At 49.2% G+C, this 13,500-nt stretch overlaps 1 protein-coding gene and 1 pseudogene across 1 annotated transcript; both read left to right on the top strand.

The window, feature by feature from the left end:
- Positions 1-3,631: 3,631 nt before the first annotated feature.
- LOC108250645 (galanin receptor type 1) lies at positions 3,632-6,208 on the top strand. The gene is made up of 3 exons (XM_017440627.3): positions 3,632-5,429; positions 5,506-5,571; positions 5,709-6,208. Exons 1-3 carry the CDS (start codon positions 4,785-4,787, stop codon positions 5,952-5,954), a joined length of 957 nt encoding a protein of 318 aa, XP_017296116.1. The 5' UTR covers positions 3,632-4,784; the 3' UTR covers positions 5,955-6,208.
- A 629-nt stretch (positions 6,209-6,837) lies between these two features.
- Positions 6,838-12,827, top strand: LOC108250640 (annotated as a pseudogene).
- The last annotated feature ends 673 nt before the right edge of the window (positions 12,828-13,500 follow it).

Genomic DNA, 13,500 nt, shown 5'->3' with positions numbered 1-13,500 from the left:
ATAATCTGAGGATCAATAATCTGAGTCTGAATAATCTGAGGATCAATAATCTGAGGATCAATAATCTGAGTCTGAATAATCTGAGGATCAATAATCTGAGGATCAATAATCTGAGGATCAATAATCTGAGTCGAGTGTTTTTGCTCTGAATGTTCTGATGATTAAGAGTCTAAAGATGGGAGCACACGGCGTGGATCCAACATGGCAGCGCAGCTTCCTGTGTAAACGTTTGTCTACAGAGCTGCGTCTGTTCGCCCTGCAGGCCCGGCCCGACCCGGCCCGGCCCGGTCAGAACGGCCCACGGGCCTGCAGAGGTATGCAGAGAGTGGGCTCGGCGGCCCCTCGTGTCCAGAAGAGTCCTGGATGTCTTTCTTGTCCCAACAATGGCGGCCATGTCAGGGAGCTGTGGGCCACAAACACGGGAGATGTTCTGGAACCGAGGCAGGAATGCCGGGCCGGACCAGAACACCCACCCGGACCGGGGCAGCTGAATATCTGCTGCAGGAGGAGAAAGAAGCGTCTGTCTGTTCCTCCAACAGCTTTCAGGAGCAAACAGACACAAACTGAACCACATCTGCAGCTGCAGTCAGTCACCATCGCTAACAGGAAGTTAAAAGACCCTGTCAAATTAAAAGGCCTTCTACAACCTTCAGACTGAGGTGAGGGTTTGAGTTTATTTGATCTTGTGTGGATCAGAGAAAAGTTATTTATCTGGAAAACAGTTCAAATAAATCAGGAAAGACCAAATTTAATCTGAACTTTAGGCTCCGTGAGGATGACATCATCAGCTTCTCAGTTTCTCATCCGTTTCTCATCAGTTTAAAATCAGTTTTTCATCAGTTCCTCATCAGTTTCTCATCAGTTTAAAATCAGTTTTTCATCAGTTCCTCATCAGTTTCTCATCAGTTTAAAATCAGTTTTTCATCAGTTCCTCATCAGTTTCTCATCAGTTTAAAATCAGTTTTTCATCAGTTCCTCATCAGTTTCTCATCAGTTTCTCATCAGTTTCAGGAGCTGAGTTGATCTAATTTACAGATCAATGGTTGGACATCAGCTGATGGAGTCTGACTCTGACCTGAGGTCAGTTTCTGTCAAACTGAGCCTGAAAGCTGAGTTTCCGTCTGATTGTTGTTTTTTCTCCTTCCAGAGGCGACGAAACCTTTAAGGTCAAACTGAACAACTTCATTTAATCTGTTTGAACCGTGAAAAACCTTTCATCAAATCTGGGTTCTGACAGCATCTCCTTCTGTCTCCTAATGTTTCCCTCTGTCTCCTCCTGTCTCATCCTGTCTCTGAACCTCTTCCTCTCACAGAAACAGTTTTTTATGAAACGGATCTGACCCGTTCGGGTCAGAAAACTCATTTCTCTCTGCAGGAATAAAACGTTCTCTCCTCAGATTCAGAGAACCTTCCTCTCCTCAGTTTCTGCTCGTGTTTCTCTGCGTTCGGCTCGTAAACAAGTAGATGCAAATGTCTGACAGTTCAGAGAACAATGCCTTCGTTTGTTCGGCTCCTGAGCGACATCATGCTGCTGGTTCAGACCCAAGAACCCGAAGGAACCGAAGATCTGCTGCTGCTCTGAGGACCAGGAGGGAACTGAAAGACTTTCCTGAAAGTTGAACCTGAGTTGTTGACGTTAAACAAGCAGAAGAGAAGCTAAAAGCAGCGAACTGTTTTCTGGGTTCAGTTATTTGTTCTGAATGTTTCCGTCTCTCTGCTCGTTAGCTCAGGTGTTTCCAGGTGTAACTCCAATAAAAACATCCAGAATGAACCAAAGTTAGTTGATTAAAAACAAACATTTAAAATGTTTAAAAAGAGAGGGATGTGAGAGCAGAGTTATCCCAGCAGGATGTTCAACAAACCTTTAACTTTAAAGAGAACCTAAAGTAAATTCTTTTAAAGGTTTCTGTGCTGACGCTCTCAGCTCCACAGCGCTCCCTGCTGGTGGTCTCAGGTTTGTCCAACATGTCCTGTGCAGAAGACAAACACTGAACCTGTCAGCTGATTCTCGCAGCAGCCTCTGTTTGTGGACACACGGGCTCGAACCCTGACCTGAGAGCTCCCGGCCTCCTGCAGGATCTTTTTATGAGGCAGCAAAGTTTATTTACACAAAAAGCATAAAAGCAAACGGATGTGAGAGGAGATAAGGTGTTCCCGCTCTGACAGCAGCCTGAAGAGGAGATTCTGATCTTCCTCACCATAAACAGCCGTCAGAACCGGATCAGAACCAACCCCGGGCTCCACTGCAGCTCCCAGCTCTTTATCAGCCCGCTTCTTTCTCATTACTGAGCTGTTGCCTTGGTGTCTCCTCTGGGCTCGTCGCCATGGCAACAGCAGGTCTGAGAACTGGCCTTGGTCCTGACCCTGATCCCGGTCCTGATTCTGGCTACTTGGACAGGAAGTGGACCAGGACTTTGACAAAGCGTCCCAGCTGACTCGGGCTCCTCTTCCTGTCTCCTTTCGGCTGCTTTGTCCCGGAGACACGAGCAGCTTCGGCCTCTTCGGCTGCGAGGCGTGGGAGGACTGAAAGCTGTGAACTCAGAGGAGACCTTCGTCCCGCAGCTCGTTGTCTCCAACATTCACTCGTCTTTTTGTCTCTGTTTACACAGAATTTATTCAGTCCCTGAATCTTTTTATGACTCAGAGATTCACTGAAAGAATCTTTCAGCTGACGGAGGAACCAAAGGAAATAATTTGTTTTTAAAAATAAATCAAACTAAGTGTTTGACCTTATTTAACGTCCCAGCTGTCCTCAGTCCTGGAGTCAGTCAGGCTGCCTGTTTAAAGGGGGACAGGTAGTCACAGGGCTGTTTGGGATCATGGAGGACAGGAAGCTGAGGACAGAGTTGTCTCAGGAGCAGCAGGTTGGAGGTAAAGACTAGAAGACCGTCTCCAAGCAGCTGGATGTCCCTGAGACTACAGAAGGTCCACAGGACTGGAGACAACCTACCTGGACGTGTCCACAAGAGGACAACTGAGGACAAACTGGACCATACAGAGAAGAAGCCACAGAGCTTCTGGGACAAAACTGGAGCTTTTTGTCAACAAGTCCCATCAGCTCTGTGTCCACAGACCCAAACCAGAACCAGAGACCAGAACCCTGAACCTCCAGGGGGACATGGAGGAGGCTTGGTTCTGTTCTGGGTCCAATGAAACCTCAAGACTATCAAGGCCTCCTGGAGCCAGATGTCTCAGTCTCAGCTCATGTGTCCAACAGGATAAAGACCCAAAACACCAAGAACGAGTCAGAACCAAACACTGGACCGTTCTGAAGAGTTCTAAAGGTCGGACTCTTAAAGAGTTTATTTCTTTCTCTTTGGTCTGAAAATCGGCTCCAGGTGATCTGAGGAAAAACCTCTGAGTCGATGGAGGAGCGAGTCGCCATGGAAACGTCAGGCTGCTTCAGGACACCAGAGGAAAACAACCAGAGCTCCAAAAAGTCTCATAAAAAGCCCAAATAACAGCTGATATGAAGCCTGTGAGAGGAGGAGGAGGAGGAGGAGGAGGAGGCAGTGTGCTCGTCTTCATCATTAAAACCCTCCTCCTCCTCCTCCTCCTCTGATAAACACCAAGAAACCTGAGGACACGACCCACAGATACCATCAGCTTCTCTCAGGTTACACAGCATCATGTTGTTTCCAGATGGCTCACCCCCTCACCTCTCACCCTCTCACCCCTCACCCCCTCACCTCTCACCCTCTCACCCCCTCACCCCCCTGGCTGATCACCTGACTGTCTCCAGCTGCAGGTCCGGGTGGATCGATGCATTAATAAAACTCATTGTTGTTCCGACTCGCAGCAAACAAACAAATCCTCAGATTTTCTCCTGAAACCTTTAATCTGAAATCCAGCCGACACGTCTCTGTTTGTTCTAATAATTAGAATATTTACTGGAAACGAGCAAAATAATGAGTTAAATGTGGAAAAATCAGTCAGGAAGAAGAAGTTTTAACCTTTTATTGTTACAAAATCAGACTGATAAGAGATAAAACATCCATGAAAACTGGATTTAACGTCTCAAAGAACCTGATTATTTCAGGTTCTGACAGGATGAGGTCCGATGGGTTCTGGGTTCTGGTCTGACTGCTGGAGAACCCAGAACAGAGACTCAGTCCGGAATAAAAAACTGAACAAAGGAAAAGAGAAATCTGTGGTGGCAGCGAACCAAACAGCAACTGAAAGCAGCAGAACCTGCCGTGACCTGAAGATCATCGAGACACGAGAACCAGAGAACTTCTTGATTTGATGAATGCAGTAAGTTTTGTTACAGAAACACCTCTGGAGCAGCCTGAAACATCTGGAGGAGCCCGAAACATCTGGAGCAACCTGAAACATCTGGAGCAGCCTGAAACATCTGGAGGAGCCCAAAACATCTGGAGCAGCCTGAAACATCTGGAGGAGCCCGAAACATCTGGAGCAGCCTGAAACATCTGGAGGAGCCCGAAACATCTGGAGCAGCCTGAAACATCTGGAGCAGCCTGAAACATCTGGAGCAGCCTGAAACATCCGGAGCAGTCTGAAACATCTGGAGCAGTCTGAAACATCTGGAGCCTGAAGCCTCATTTTGAATCAAACTGATAAAATCCTGAAGGAGCGGATCCCTTTGATGTCCACCTGCACGTGCTGGATCATAAATCTGATTTTTTTTTTCATCTGAAACTCTGATCCTCGGGGTGTGCGTGTGCGCGCGCCCGCCCGCCCGGCAGCGCGCAGCTCGCTCCCGCTGCCTGCAGCAGCTCCATCTGTCCTCTCCTCAGGAGGAAACGATCCTCCAACATGTGACGATGGACCAGGACCAGAACCAGAACCAGAGCTTCAGTCCGGGGACGCTGCCAGCCAAGCTCCTCCTCGGGGTGGGGGTGGACAACTTCATCTCCCTGCTGGTGTTCGGGCTCGTCTTCCTGCTGGGGGTTCTGGGGAACTCCATGGTGATCACGGTTCTGGCGCGCAGCAGACCGGGTCGGTCCAGGAGCACCACGAACATCTTCATCCTGAACCTGAGCGTGGCGGACCTGTCCTACCTGCTCTTCTGCGTCCCCTTCCAGTCCACCATCTACATGCTGCCCAGCTGGGTGCTGGGCGCCTTCATCTGTAAGTTCATCCACTACTTCTTCACCGTCTCCATGCTGGTCAGCGTCTTCACGCTGGCCGCCATGTCCGTGGACCGCTACGTGGCCATCGTCCACGCGCGGAAAGCCTCGTGGATCCGGGTGGGGAGGCACGCGCTGCTCGGAGTGCTCCTGATCTGGGTCGCGTCCGTGGCGATGGCCGCGCCCGTGGCGCACTACCAGAGCATCGTGGAGCGCGCGGACAACAGCACGTTCTGCTGGGAGGTCTGGCCGGACCAGCAGCGGAAGGTCTACGTGGCGTGCACGTTCGTGTTCGGGTACCTGCTGCCCCTCGGCCTCATCTCCGTGTGCTACGCCAGGGTGAGGCCCGCGCGCGTAAAGGCGCAGATTTCTCCGCTGCGGGTTTCTTCCCAACCTGTTTGTTTTCTGCTTTCAGGTTCTGAACCATCTGCACAAGAAGCTGAAGAACGTCTCCAAGAAGTCCGAGGTGTCCAAGAAGAAGGTGAGAGGTCAAAGGTCAGCCTGCTGGCTCAGGTCTCTACCTTCAAACAGAGATGAGGAGGATGTGTTGGGCGGTCCTGGCTGGTCTTCATGATGTAACCATAGAAACTGAAGCTCTGTCTCCTGTCCGCTCCACAGACCGCTCAGACCGTCCTGGTGGTGGTGGTGGTCTTCTGCCTGTCATGGCTGCCCCACCACATCGTGCACCTGTGGGTGGAGTTCGGCTCCTTCCCCCTGAACCAGGCCTCCTTCGTCTTCAGGATGGTGGCCCACTGCCTGGCCTACAGCAACTCCTCCGTCAACCCCGTCATCTACGCCTTCCTGTCCCAGAACTTCAGGAGCTCCTACCGCCAGGTGTTCTGGTGCCGGGCGCCCAGCCAGTGACCAGGTCCCGGGTCGCACCTGGGTAAACTGCTGTGGGCCACTCCGGTCCCGGTTCTGCTGGTTCCTGCTGGTTCCTGGCGGTTCCTGCTGGTTCCTGACAGTTCCTGCTGGTTCCTGCCGGTTCCTGTCGGTTCCAGCCTCTGACTGCTTGGTTCTGGGCTCCCTGAGGAACCCGAGGAACCAGAGAAGAAAAAGAAGCAGCGATGCTGCAGAATTTAAACGATTCATGAAAATAATAAAAATGTCTCAGTGTTTGTTCTGGTTTATTTTTCTGTCTCTGTTAGTAAAATATCTCATGAATTTTAATGACCCGTTCAGAAATAATCTGGAGGTTCGTTCACTTCAGGAGTCAGTCCAGTTCAAGATGGCCGCCACAGCTAATCCAGGTAAACAGCGAGCTAACTGGATGTGTGGCAGCAGCTGAGAGTCTGGCGGGCGACAAGCATTCCTTCAAGGAACATTCCACCCGGTTTTAATTTTCCTTTTGGACAGAAAATCTTTTTCTGCCTGTTTGTGTTAAAAACCTGATTCCTGTTTCTCCTTTAAATGTTTGGGTTGGAAACATCATGTTCTCCCAGAACCCAGAGGAGAACCGAGGAAGTTCCTCCTGACAGGAACTGATTCCAAATCTGAGGGGATTAAAACTGAGCCAGTTTATTTTACCTCTTCCTTCTTATTAAAGTATTTAAATCTGTTAGTTCTGGTTTTTAAATCTTCTCCAAAGCTCCTGGGAACCAAACCTGTTAAACATTATTCCCACTTTTCTCAGGGAAATATCACCAACAGAAATTAAAGTTTAGTTTTTATTCCTCCCTGTGATTTATGCACCTTTACTGGCTGCTGCTTGTTTACCTGTTAGAATGTTGTTAGTCTTAATAAAGACTGAAACATTCCTGTCTAACACCCAGCCTGGAGCGCCCCCTGCTGATCTGGATCTGATCCGTGTTTATTTACCAGCTGGAGTTCCTGCTTCAGACAGAAAGTGAAAGTTTGGATCACAAACAGAACCGAGTCACGAGTCGTTCGAACAAACTGTGAGTTTCTTCTTATTCTTTTGTTTTTTAATGTGAACTTTGATTTTTAAAAACTTAAAAAAAAAAGATTTATCAAACCAACTGGAGCCGAAGACGAGTTTGGAGAAAGATTTCCACTTTTTGTTTCAGCTCAAAGTTTTATTATTCTGCTGTTTGAGGAAGAAAACTTAAAATAATCCGATTATTAAATAAAATCACTTCATTCTTTAACGACAGAGTCAGACAGGAAGGTTTTAGTTGTGATTAACTGATCTGAGGCGGGCGACAGAGATATGAAAACACCAGGAAGCAGCTGCAGCATGTCTCCATCAGGTGGACAGATGGACAGGTGGACATGCAGCAGCCAATCAGAGGAGCTGCTGCTCTGTTCGCAGCTGACATGATGGAGAAGATGATGCGAGTTGATGTTTGTGTTGCAGGTGAGAGAGAGAGCGGCCTGCAGGTGAATCCAGCAGCATGGATCAGTGTGAGGACAGAGGGGACAGCGGGGACAGGGTCCTCCTGTCTGAGGAGCAGAAGAGCCGGAGCAAAGATCTGAGGTGAGATGATCACATCAGCAGGTTTTCAGGCTCACCGCTTCGTTAGAGTTTCAGATTCTGAAAGTTTTAAAGGTTTTTAAACCCAATTATTGAACAGAACCGAACTTTTCTAACTGCGGAACCAAACTGTTCTAACTGCAGACGAGCTCTGAGGTCCTGCAGACGGGATCCGGTGTTTCTGCTGGGATGTGTGAGTCCATTTTATTGTATTTGTTGTTTTTTATGTCATGTTATTGAACCTGTGAGGCTCGTTGTTTTAAATGTTCTGTAGAAATAATTCACCTCCTAATGTGCCTCAGCCCGTCAACCTGTGAACCAGAACCAGAACCAGAACCCAGCTGTTTGTCCATGAAGAGCAGCCAATCCAAAGTTCGTATGTTTAACTTCAAACCTGGACCTTCATCTGTCAAACAGTGAGATCTTGTTTCTGATCTGGACGTTTTTTTATTTTGTCTTTTAAAACCATGACGTGTTTCACTTAGTGTTTTCTCACAGAATCCATCAGACGGACCGAGCAGAACCAGAACCAGAACCCAGCTGTTTGTCCATGAAGAGCAGCTGGTCGAAGGAACTTGGTTCTGATTTTGAACGCGAGCGTCCTCCTGCTGCAGACAGGTGAGCCGTTTCTGAGCGAACAGGTGTGACGTGTTGACACGTCCTGGATGCTTTTAGCAGCACGTCTGGGCGATTAGTCACCGTCCTTCAAGACTTGTCAAAATAAAATATTTAGTTTAGACTGCAGCTCCCACTGCTAGATGTTAATGAGATATCTGGAGCCTTAATGATTGGATCTCACAGCCAAACTCAGTAAAACCGACCCGATCCATCCAGACACGGGTTCTGGTAAATCAGGAACACTTCATGAAGGAGGCATTAAAAGCTGCAGGACCGATAAACCTCCCATCATTACAGGATCTCCTTCATGGACCTTCATGTGTTTGTCTCTGGAGCTAATTCTTCCTGATTCCTCCACAGGGTGAACCAGCAGAGCTCAGAGGTTCCCGGTTCCCAGTCTGCACAGCTGGACTCCATATTTCTGGTCTGTACAGAAACAACTTTTCCATCTGTTCTGCTCCTCGTCTGTCCAAATGTTCACCAATCATTCTGTTCCAGCTGCTGGAGGACAACATGCTGACTTTCATCAGGAACGAGCTGAAGAGCATCAAACAGGTCTTGAGTCCAGGTTTCCCAGAATGCTTTGAGAGTCAGAGGGACGACGAAGAGGAGATGATGGGCAGCAGGGAGGCAGCTGTGAGGATGACTCAGCACTTCCTGAGGAGGATGAAACACGAGGAGCTGGCTGACCGTCTGCAGAGCAGTGAGAGGATTTCTTAGTAACGTGTCACTTCCTGTTTGGTTGAAGAGCTCGCTGCAGCAGAACATCAACACTTCATCAAACGATGAGTCATTTAACAGACTTTTAATCTACATTCTGTCTCCAGTGACTTCATCGCTTTAGTTCATCACACAGATTAGATTTAGTTATTTTAAAGTAAAGAGTTTAAAGGCAGGCGTTTCTTTAGTCCAGCAGAGACGTATCAGTTAAATATATTTCTTTGTTGCATTTCCCTTCAGAACATCTGGCTGCAGTTTGTCAGCATAATCTGAAATGTGCCCTGAAGAACAGCTTCCAGTGTGTGTTTGAGGGTGTCGCTAAACCAGGAAGCTAGACCTTTCTGAACCAGATCTACACGGAGCTCTTCATCGCAGAGGGAGGATCTGGAGAGGTTAACGCTGAACACGAGGTCAGGCAGATCGAAACGGCCTCCAGGAAATCCAGCCGACCTGAAACAACCGTCAGACAGGAAGACATCTTTAAACCCCCACCTGGAAGAGACGGACCAATCAGAACCGTGATGACGAAGGGCGTGGCCGGCATCGGGCCTAACTCAGAAGTTCACTCTGGACTGGGCTGAAGACAGAAGCAACCAGGACATCCACTTCCTGTTCCCGTTTACCTTCAGAGAGCTGAATGTGCTGAAGGAGAAAAAGTTCAGCTTGGTGGGACTTCTTCATCACTTCTTCACTGAAACCAAAGAAATGTGCAGGTTTGAAGAGTTCCAGCTTGTGTTCATCTTTGATGGTCTGGATGAGTGTCGACTTCCTCTGGACTTCCACAGCAACCAGATCCTGACTGATGTTACAGAGTCCACCTCAGTGGATGTGCTGCTGACANAACCTCATCAAGGGAAAGCTGCTTCCTTCTGCTCGCCTCTGGATAACCACAAGACCTGCAGCAGCCAATCAGATCCCTGCTGAGTGTGTTGGCATGGTGACAGAGGTCAGAGGGTTCGCTGACCCGCAGAAGGAGGAGTACTTTAGGAAGAGGTTCAGAGATGAGGAGCAGGCCAGCAGGATCATCTCCCACATCAAGGCCTCACGGAGCCTCCACATCATGTGCCACATCCCGGTCTTCTGCTGGATCACTGCTGCGGTTCTGGAGGATGTGTTGAAAACCAGAGAGAGACAAGACATTCCCAACACCCTGACTGAGATGTACATCCACTTCCTGGTGGTTCAGATGAAAGTGAAGAAGGTCAAGTTTGATAAAGGAGCTGAAACAGATCCAGACTGGAGTCCAGAGAGCAGGAAGATGATCGAGTCTCTGGGAAAACTGGCCTTTGAGCAGCTGCAGAAAGGAAACCAGATCTTCTACGAATCGGACCTGACAGAGAGTGGCATCATCATCAGAGACGCCTCGGTTTACTCAGGAGTGTTCACACATATCTTTAAAGAGGAGAGAGGACTGCACCAGGACAAGATGTTCTGCTTCGTCCATCTGAGTGTTCAGGAGTTTCTGGCTGCTCTTCACGTCCATCTGACCTTCATCACCTCTGGGGTCAACCTGTTCGAGGAAAAACAAACATTTTTTTGGTCTTCTGTGTTGTCCAAATTATTCAAGACTCAAAATCTAACAGAACTTCACAAGAGTGCTGTGGACAAGGCCTTACAGAGTCCAAATGGACACCTGGACTTGTTCCTCCGCTTCCTCCTGGGTCTTTCACTGCAGACCAATCAGACTCTCCTACGAGGCCTGCTGACACAGACAGGAAGTACCTCACAGACCAGACAAGAAACAGTCAAATACATCAAAAAGAACATAGACGAGGCTTCGTCTGTGGAGAAGAGCATCGATCTGTTCCACTGTCTGAACGAGCTGAACGATCACTCTCTGGTGAAAGAAATCCAGCAGTTCTTCAGATCAGGATGTTTCTCCAAAGATAAGGTGTCTCCCGCTCAGTGGTCGGCTCTGGCTTTCATCTTACTGTTGTCAGAGAAACGTCTGGACGTGTTTGACCTGCAGAAATACTCTGCTTCAGAGGAGGTCCTCCTGAGGCTGCTGCCGGTGGTCAGAGCCTCCAATACAGCTCTGTGAGTTCCCCCCCACACCTTCAAATCCTTTCAGACGTCTACTGATGACTCACAGTCCAGTTTCAAGCATCAGGACACTCTGCTTAAAGGAAAAACACATCATTGAATGAAATCTGACTTAAATCCCTGTTGTGTTAATGTTGCCAGACTGAGCGGCTGTTACCTGTCAGAGAGAAGCTGTCAGGCTCTGTCCTCGGCTCTCAGCTCAGAGTCCTGCAGCCTCCGAGAGCTGGACCTGAGCAACAACGACCTGCAGGATTCAGGAGTGAAGCTTCTGTGTGTCGGGCTGCAGAGTCCTCTCTGTAAACTGAGAACCCTCAGGTGAGATCTCCTGGTTTACAGCCTGATTCAGGCCGAGTCAGGCTGCTCAGCCAATAGAAGAACATGTTCTTACCGACAGACACGTTTCCACTGCAGGCTGTCCGGCTGTCTGATCACAGAGGAAGGCTGTGCTTCTCTGGCCTCGGCTCTGAGCTCCAACCCGTCCCACCTGAAGGAGCTGGACCTGACCTACAACCATCCTGGAGACTCAGGACTGAAGCTGCTGCTGGACGGACTGAGAGACTCGCGCTGCACGCCAGAACATCTGAAGTATGGAGAAACGCCGTGTCTGATAGAAGAAGGACCGGGACATCTTCTTTGTCCTTTTCCTTCCTGCTCTGTCCGGCTGTTATATGAACATCTTCGTCTCGTCCTCTTTGTTCCAGGTCCTCTACCAGAACCCTGGGATCTTCAGGGTTCTGTTCAGGATCTCAGCTGTTCCTTGGACAGATCTCTGGGGTTGTTCCTGGGATCTGTTGGAGCCACAGCTTCTCGTGCTTCTTCTTCCTGCTTGGAAATGACTGACACCTCCTCTTCTTCTTCTCCTTCCAGGGTGGAGCCTGCTGGAGGCCAGTATCTGACACCGGGCCTGAAGAAATGTAAGTGTGTGCTTCATTCAGGGGTCAGTGAATGATGGGATCGATCAGTAACGGTCTGTTGTCTCCGTCAGATTCCTGTCGGCTCACAGTGGACACCAGCAGCATCCACAGAGGACTCAAACTGTGCGACAGCAACAGGGAGGTGACGTTAGACGGCCAGGTTCAGTCCTACCCTGACCATCCGGACAGGTTTGATGTGTTTCCTCAGCTGCTGTGTGAAAACGCTCTGACCGGCCGCTCCTACTGGGAGGTGGAGCTGAAGGGAGACTTCCGAGTATCGGTGAGTTACCGAGGAATCGGACGGAAAGGAGACGGTAACGAGTGTCTGCTGGGAAGGAACGATCAGTCCTGGAGTCTGGACTTCTCTGAAGATAAAGGTTTCGTTGCCTGGCACAAAAACAGAGACACACCCATCTCGTCCTGCTCCTTCGTCTCCAGGAGGATAGCAGTGTTTGTGGACTGTCCTGCCGGCGTCCTGTCCTTCTACAGAGTCTCCAACGACGTCCTGATCCACCTGCACACCTTCAACACAACCTTCACTGAAGCTCTCTACCCCGGGTTCGGGATCTTTTCCGGCTCCTCGGTGTTCCTGCGTTGAGTTCATCCTGTCTCGTTTCTCTGAGACGGTTTGTGTCGGAACGAGCAGAAGTTCGGTTTGAGACGTAGCTGGACGGAGAACGTGTCTCATCTGTGCACAGAGGGACGGTATTTAACTGTTGGGGAGTTACTTCCTGTACCTCGAATGTGGACTTCCTGTCTTTCTTTAACAAGCGATGATGCTTATAACAGATGTCCCAAACTAACCTTGTTATGAGGAGACATTTTAACTGCTGGACCTGGTCAGGAACGCTTCCCAGCTGCTGCAGTAATAATTATATCTGGGCACCTCTGGTTCTGATGGTTTTATATTATGCCTGCTTGGTGTGGGTCGTGTTGTTTGTAACGTATAAAAATGGAGCATTGTGATAAAACCAGGTGAATTTCTTAATAAAACAGGTTTGGTTTGCAGCCAGGCTTCATCCTGATCTTTGTTCAGAATCACTTCCTGTTAGAATCAGCCAAACTTCAGCCTGTTTCTGATGCTAAAATGTAGTATTCTGTAGTTGGAGGTTTTATTTCCCACCTGAGGAGCTTTCTAGATTAAAAACAGAGAAAATGGAGCTCTAAGCTTTAAACTGTCCTGTCAGCAGATGAACTGCAGACTGAAGTCTCCCAGGATCTTGTGCGACCCGTTAGACCCGTTAGCCCTCGGAGTGCGTGTTGGGCAGGACTCTCAGCTACTACCACACCAAACCGCAGGTCTGAACTGAATCCTTTCTTCGTATCTGAACGATTCTTTTATTAATCTCCAGCTTCAGGTGGAGCCAGCGGTTCTGTCGGGTCTCCACCTGTCAGCGCCTCTGATTAATGACCCGCGGAAACGAGTCCGGCCGCGTTGGAGCGCCGTGTATCTCTCAGGCCGGCTCTTTGTCCTGACGGGAAACGGTGTCAGGCGCTCGCCGCCGCTCACCCAGAAACAGATAAAGATTTCCTGTCATCACAGCCAGATTAAAGCGCACAAACGCAGACATTGATTTCTGCGCGGGGGGGCGGGGGGCGACACATTTTAGGGAGGAAACTCATTCCGGGGCCGGTGCAGATATGATCAGCTTATTTGGGAGCTGGATAATGTGGAGCTCTC

This window comes from Kryptolebias marmoratus, linkage group LG5, assembly GCF_001649575.2.
Source record: "Kryptolebias marmoratus isolate JLee-2015 linkage group LG5, ASM164957v2, whole genome shotgun sequence".
Lineage (NCBI taxonomy): Eukaryota > Metazoa > Chordata > Actinopteri > Cyprinodontiformes > Rivulidae > Kryptolebias > Kryptolebias marmoratus.
Note: the sequence above shows the minus strand (reverse complement) of the source record. Positions and strands in the feature narration are given on the sequence as shown.

Coding starts and splice junctions, on each gene's coding strand:
- LOC108250645 (XM_017440627.3), top strand. CDS start 4,785: ATGGACCAGGACCAGAACCAGAACCAGAGCTTCAGTCCGGGGACGCTG. Junction 5,430..5,505: donor TCTCCGTGTGCTACGCCAGG/GTGAGGCCCGCG, acceptor TTCTGCTTTCAG/GTTCTGAACCATCTGCACAA. Junction 5,572..5,708: donor CCGAGGTGTCCAAGAAGAAG/GTGAGAGGTCAA, acceptor TCCGCTCCACAG/ACCGCTCAGACCGTCCTGGT.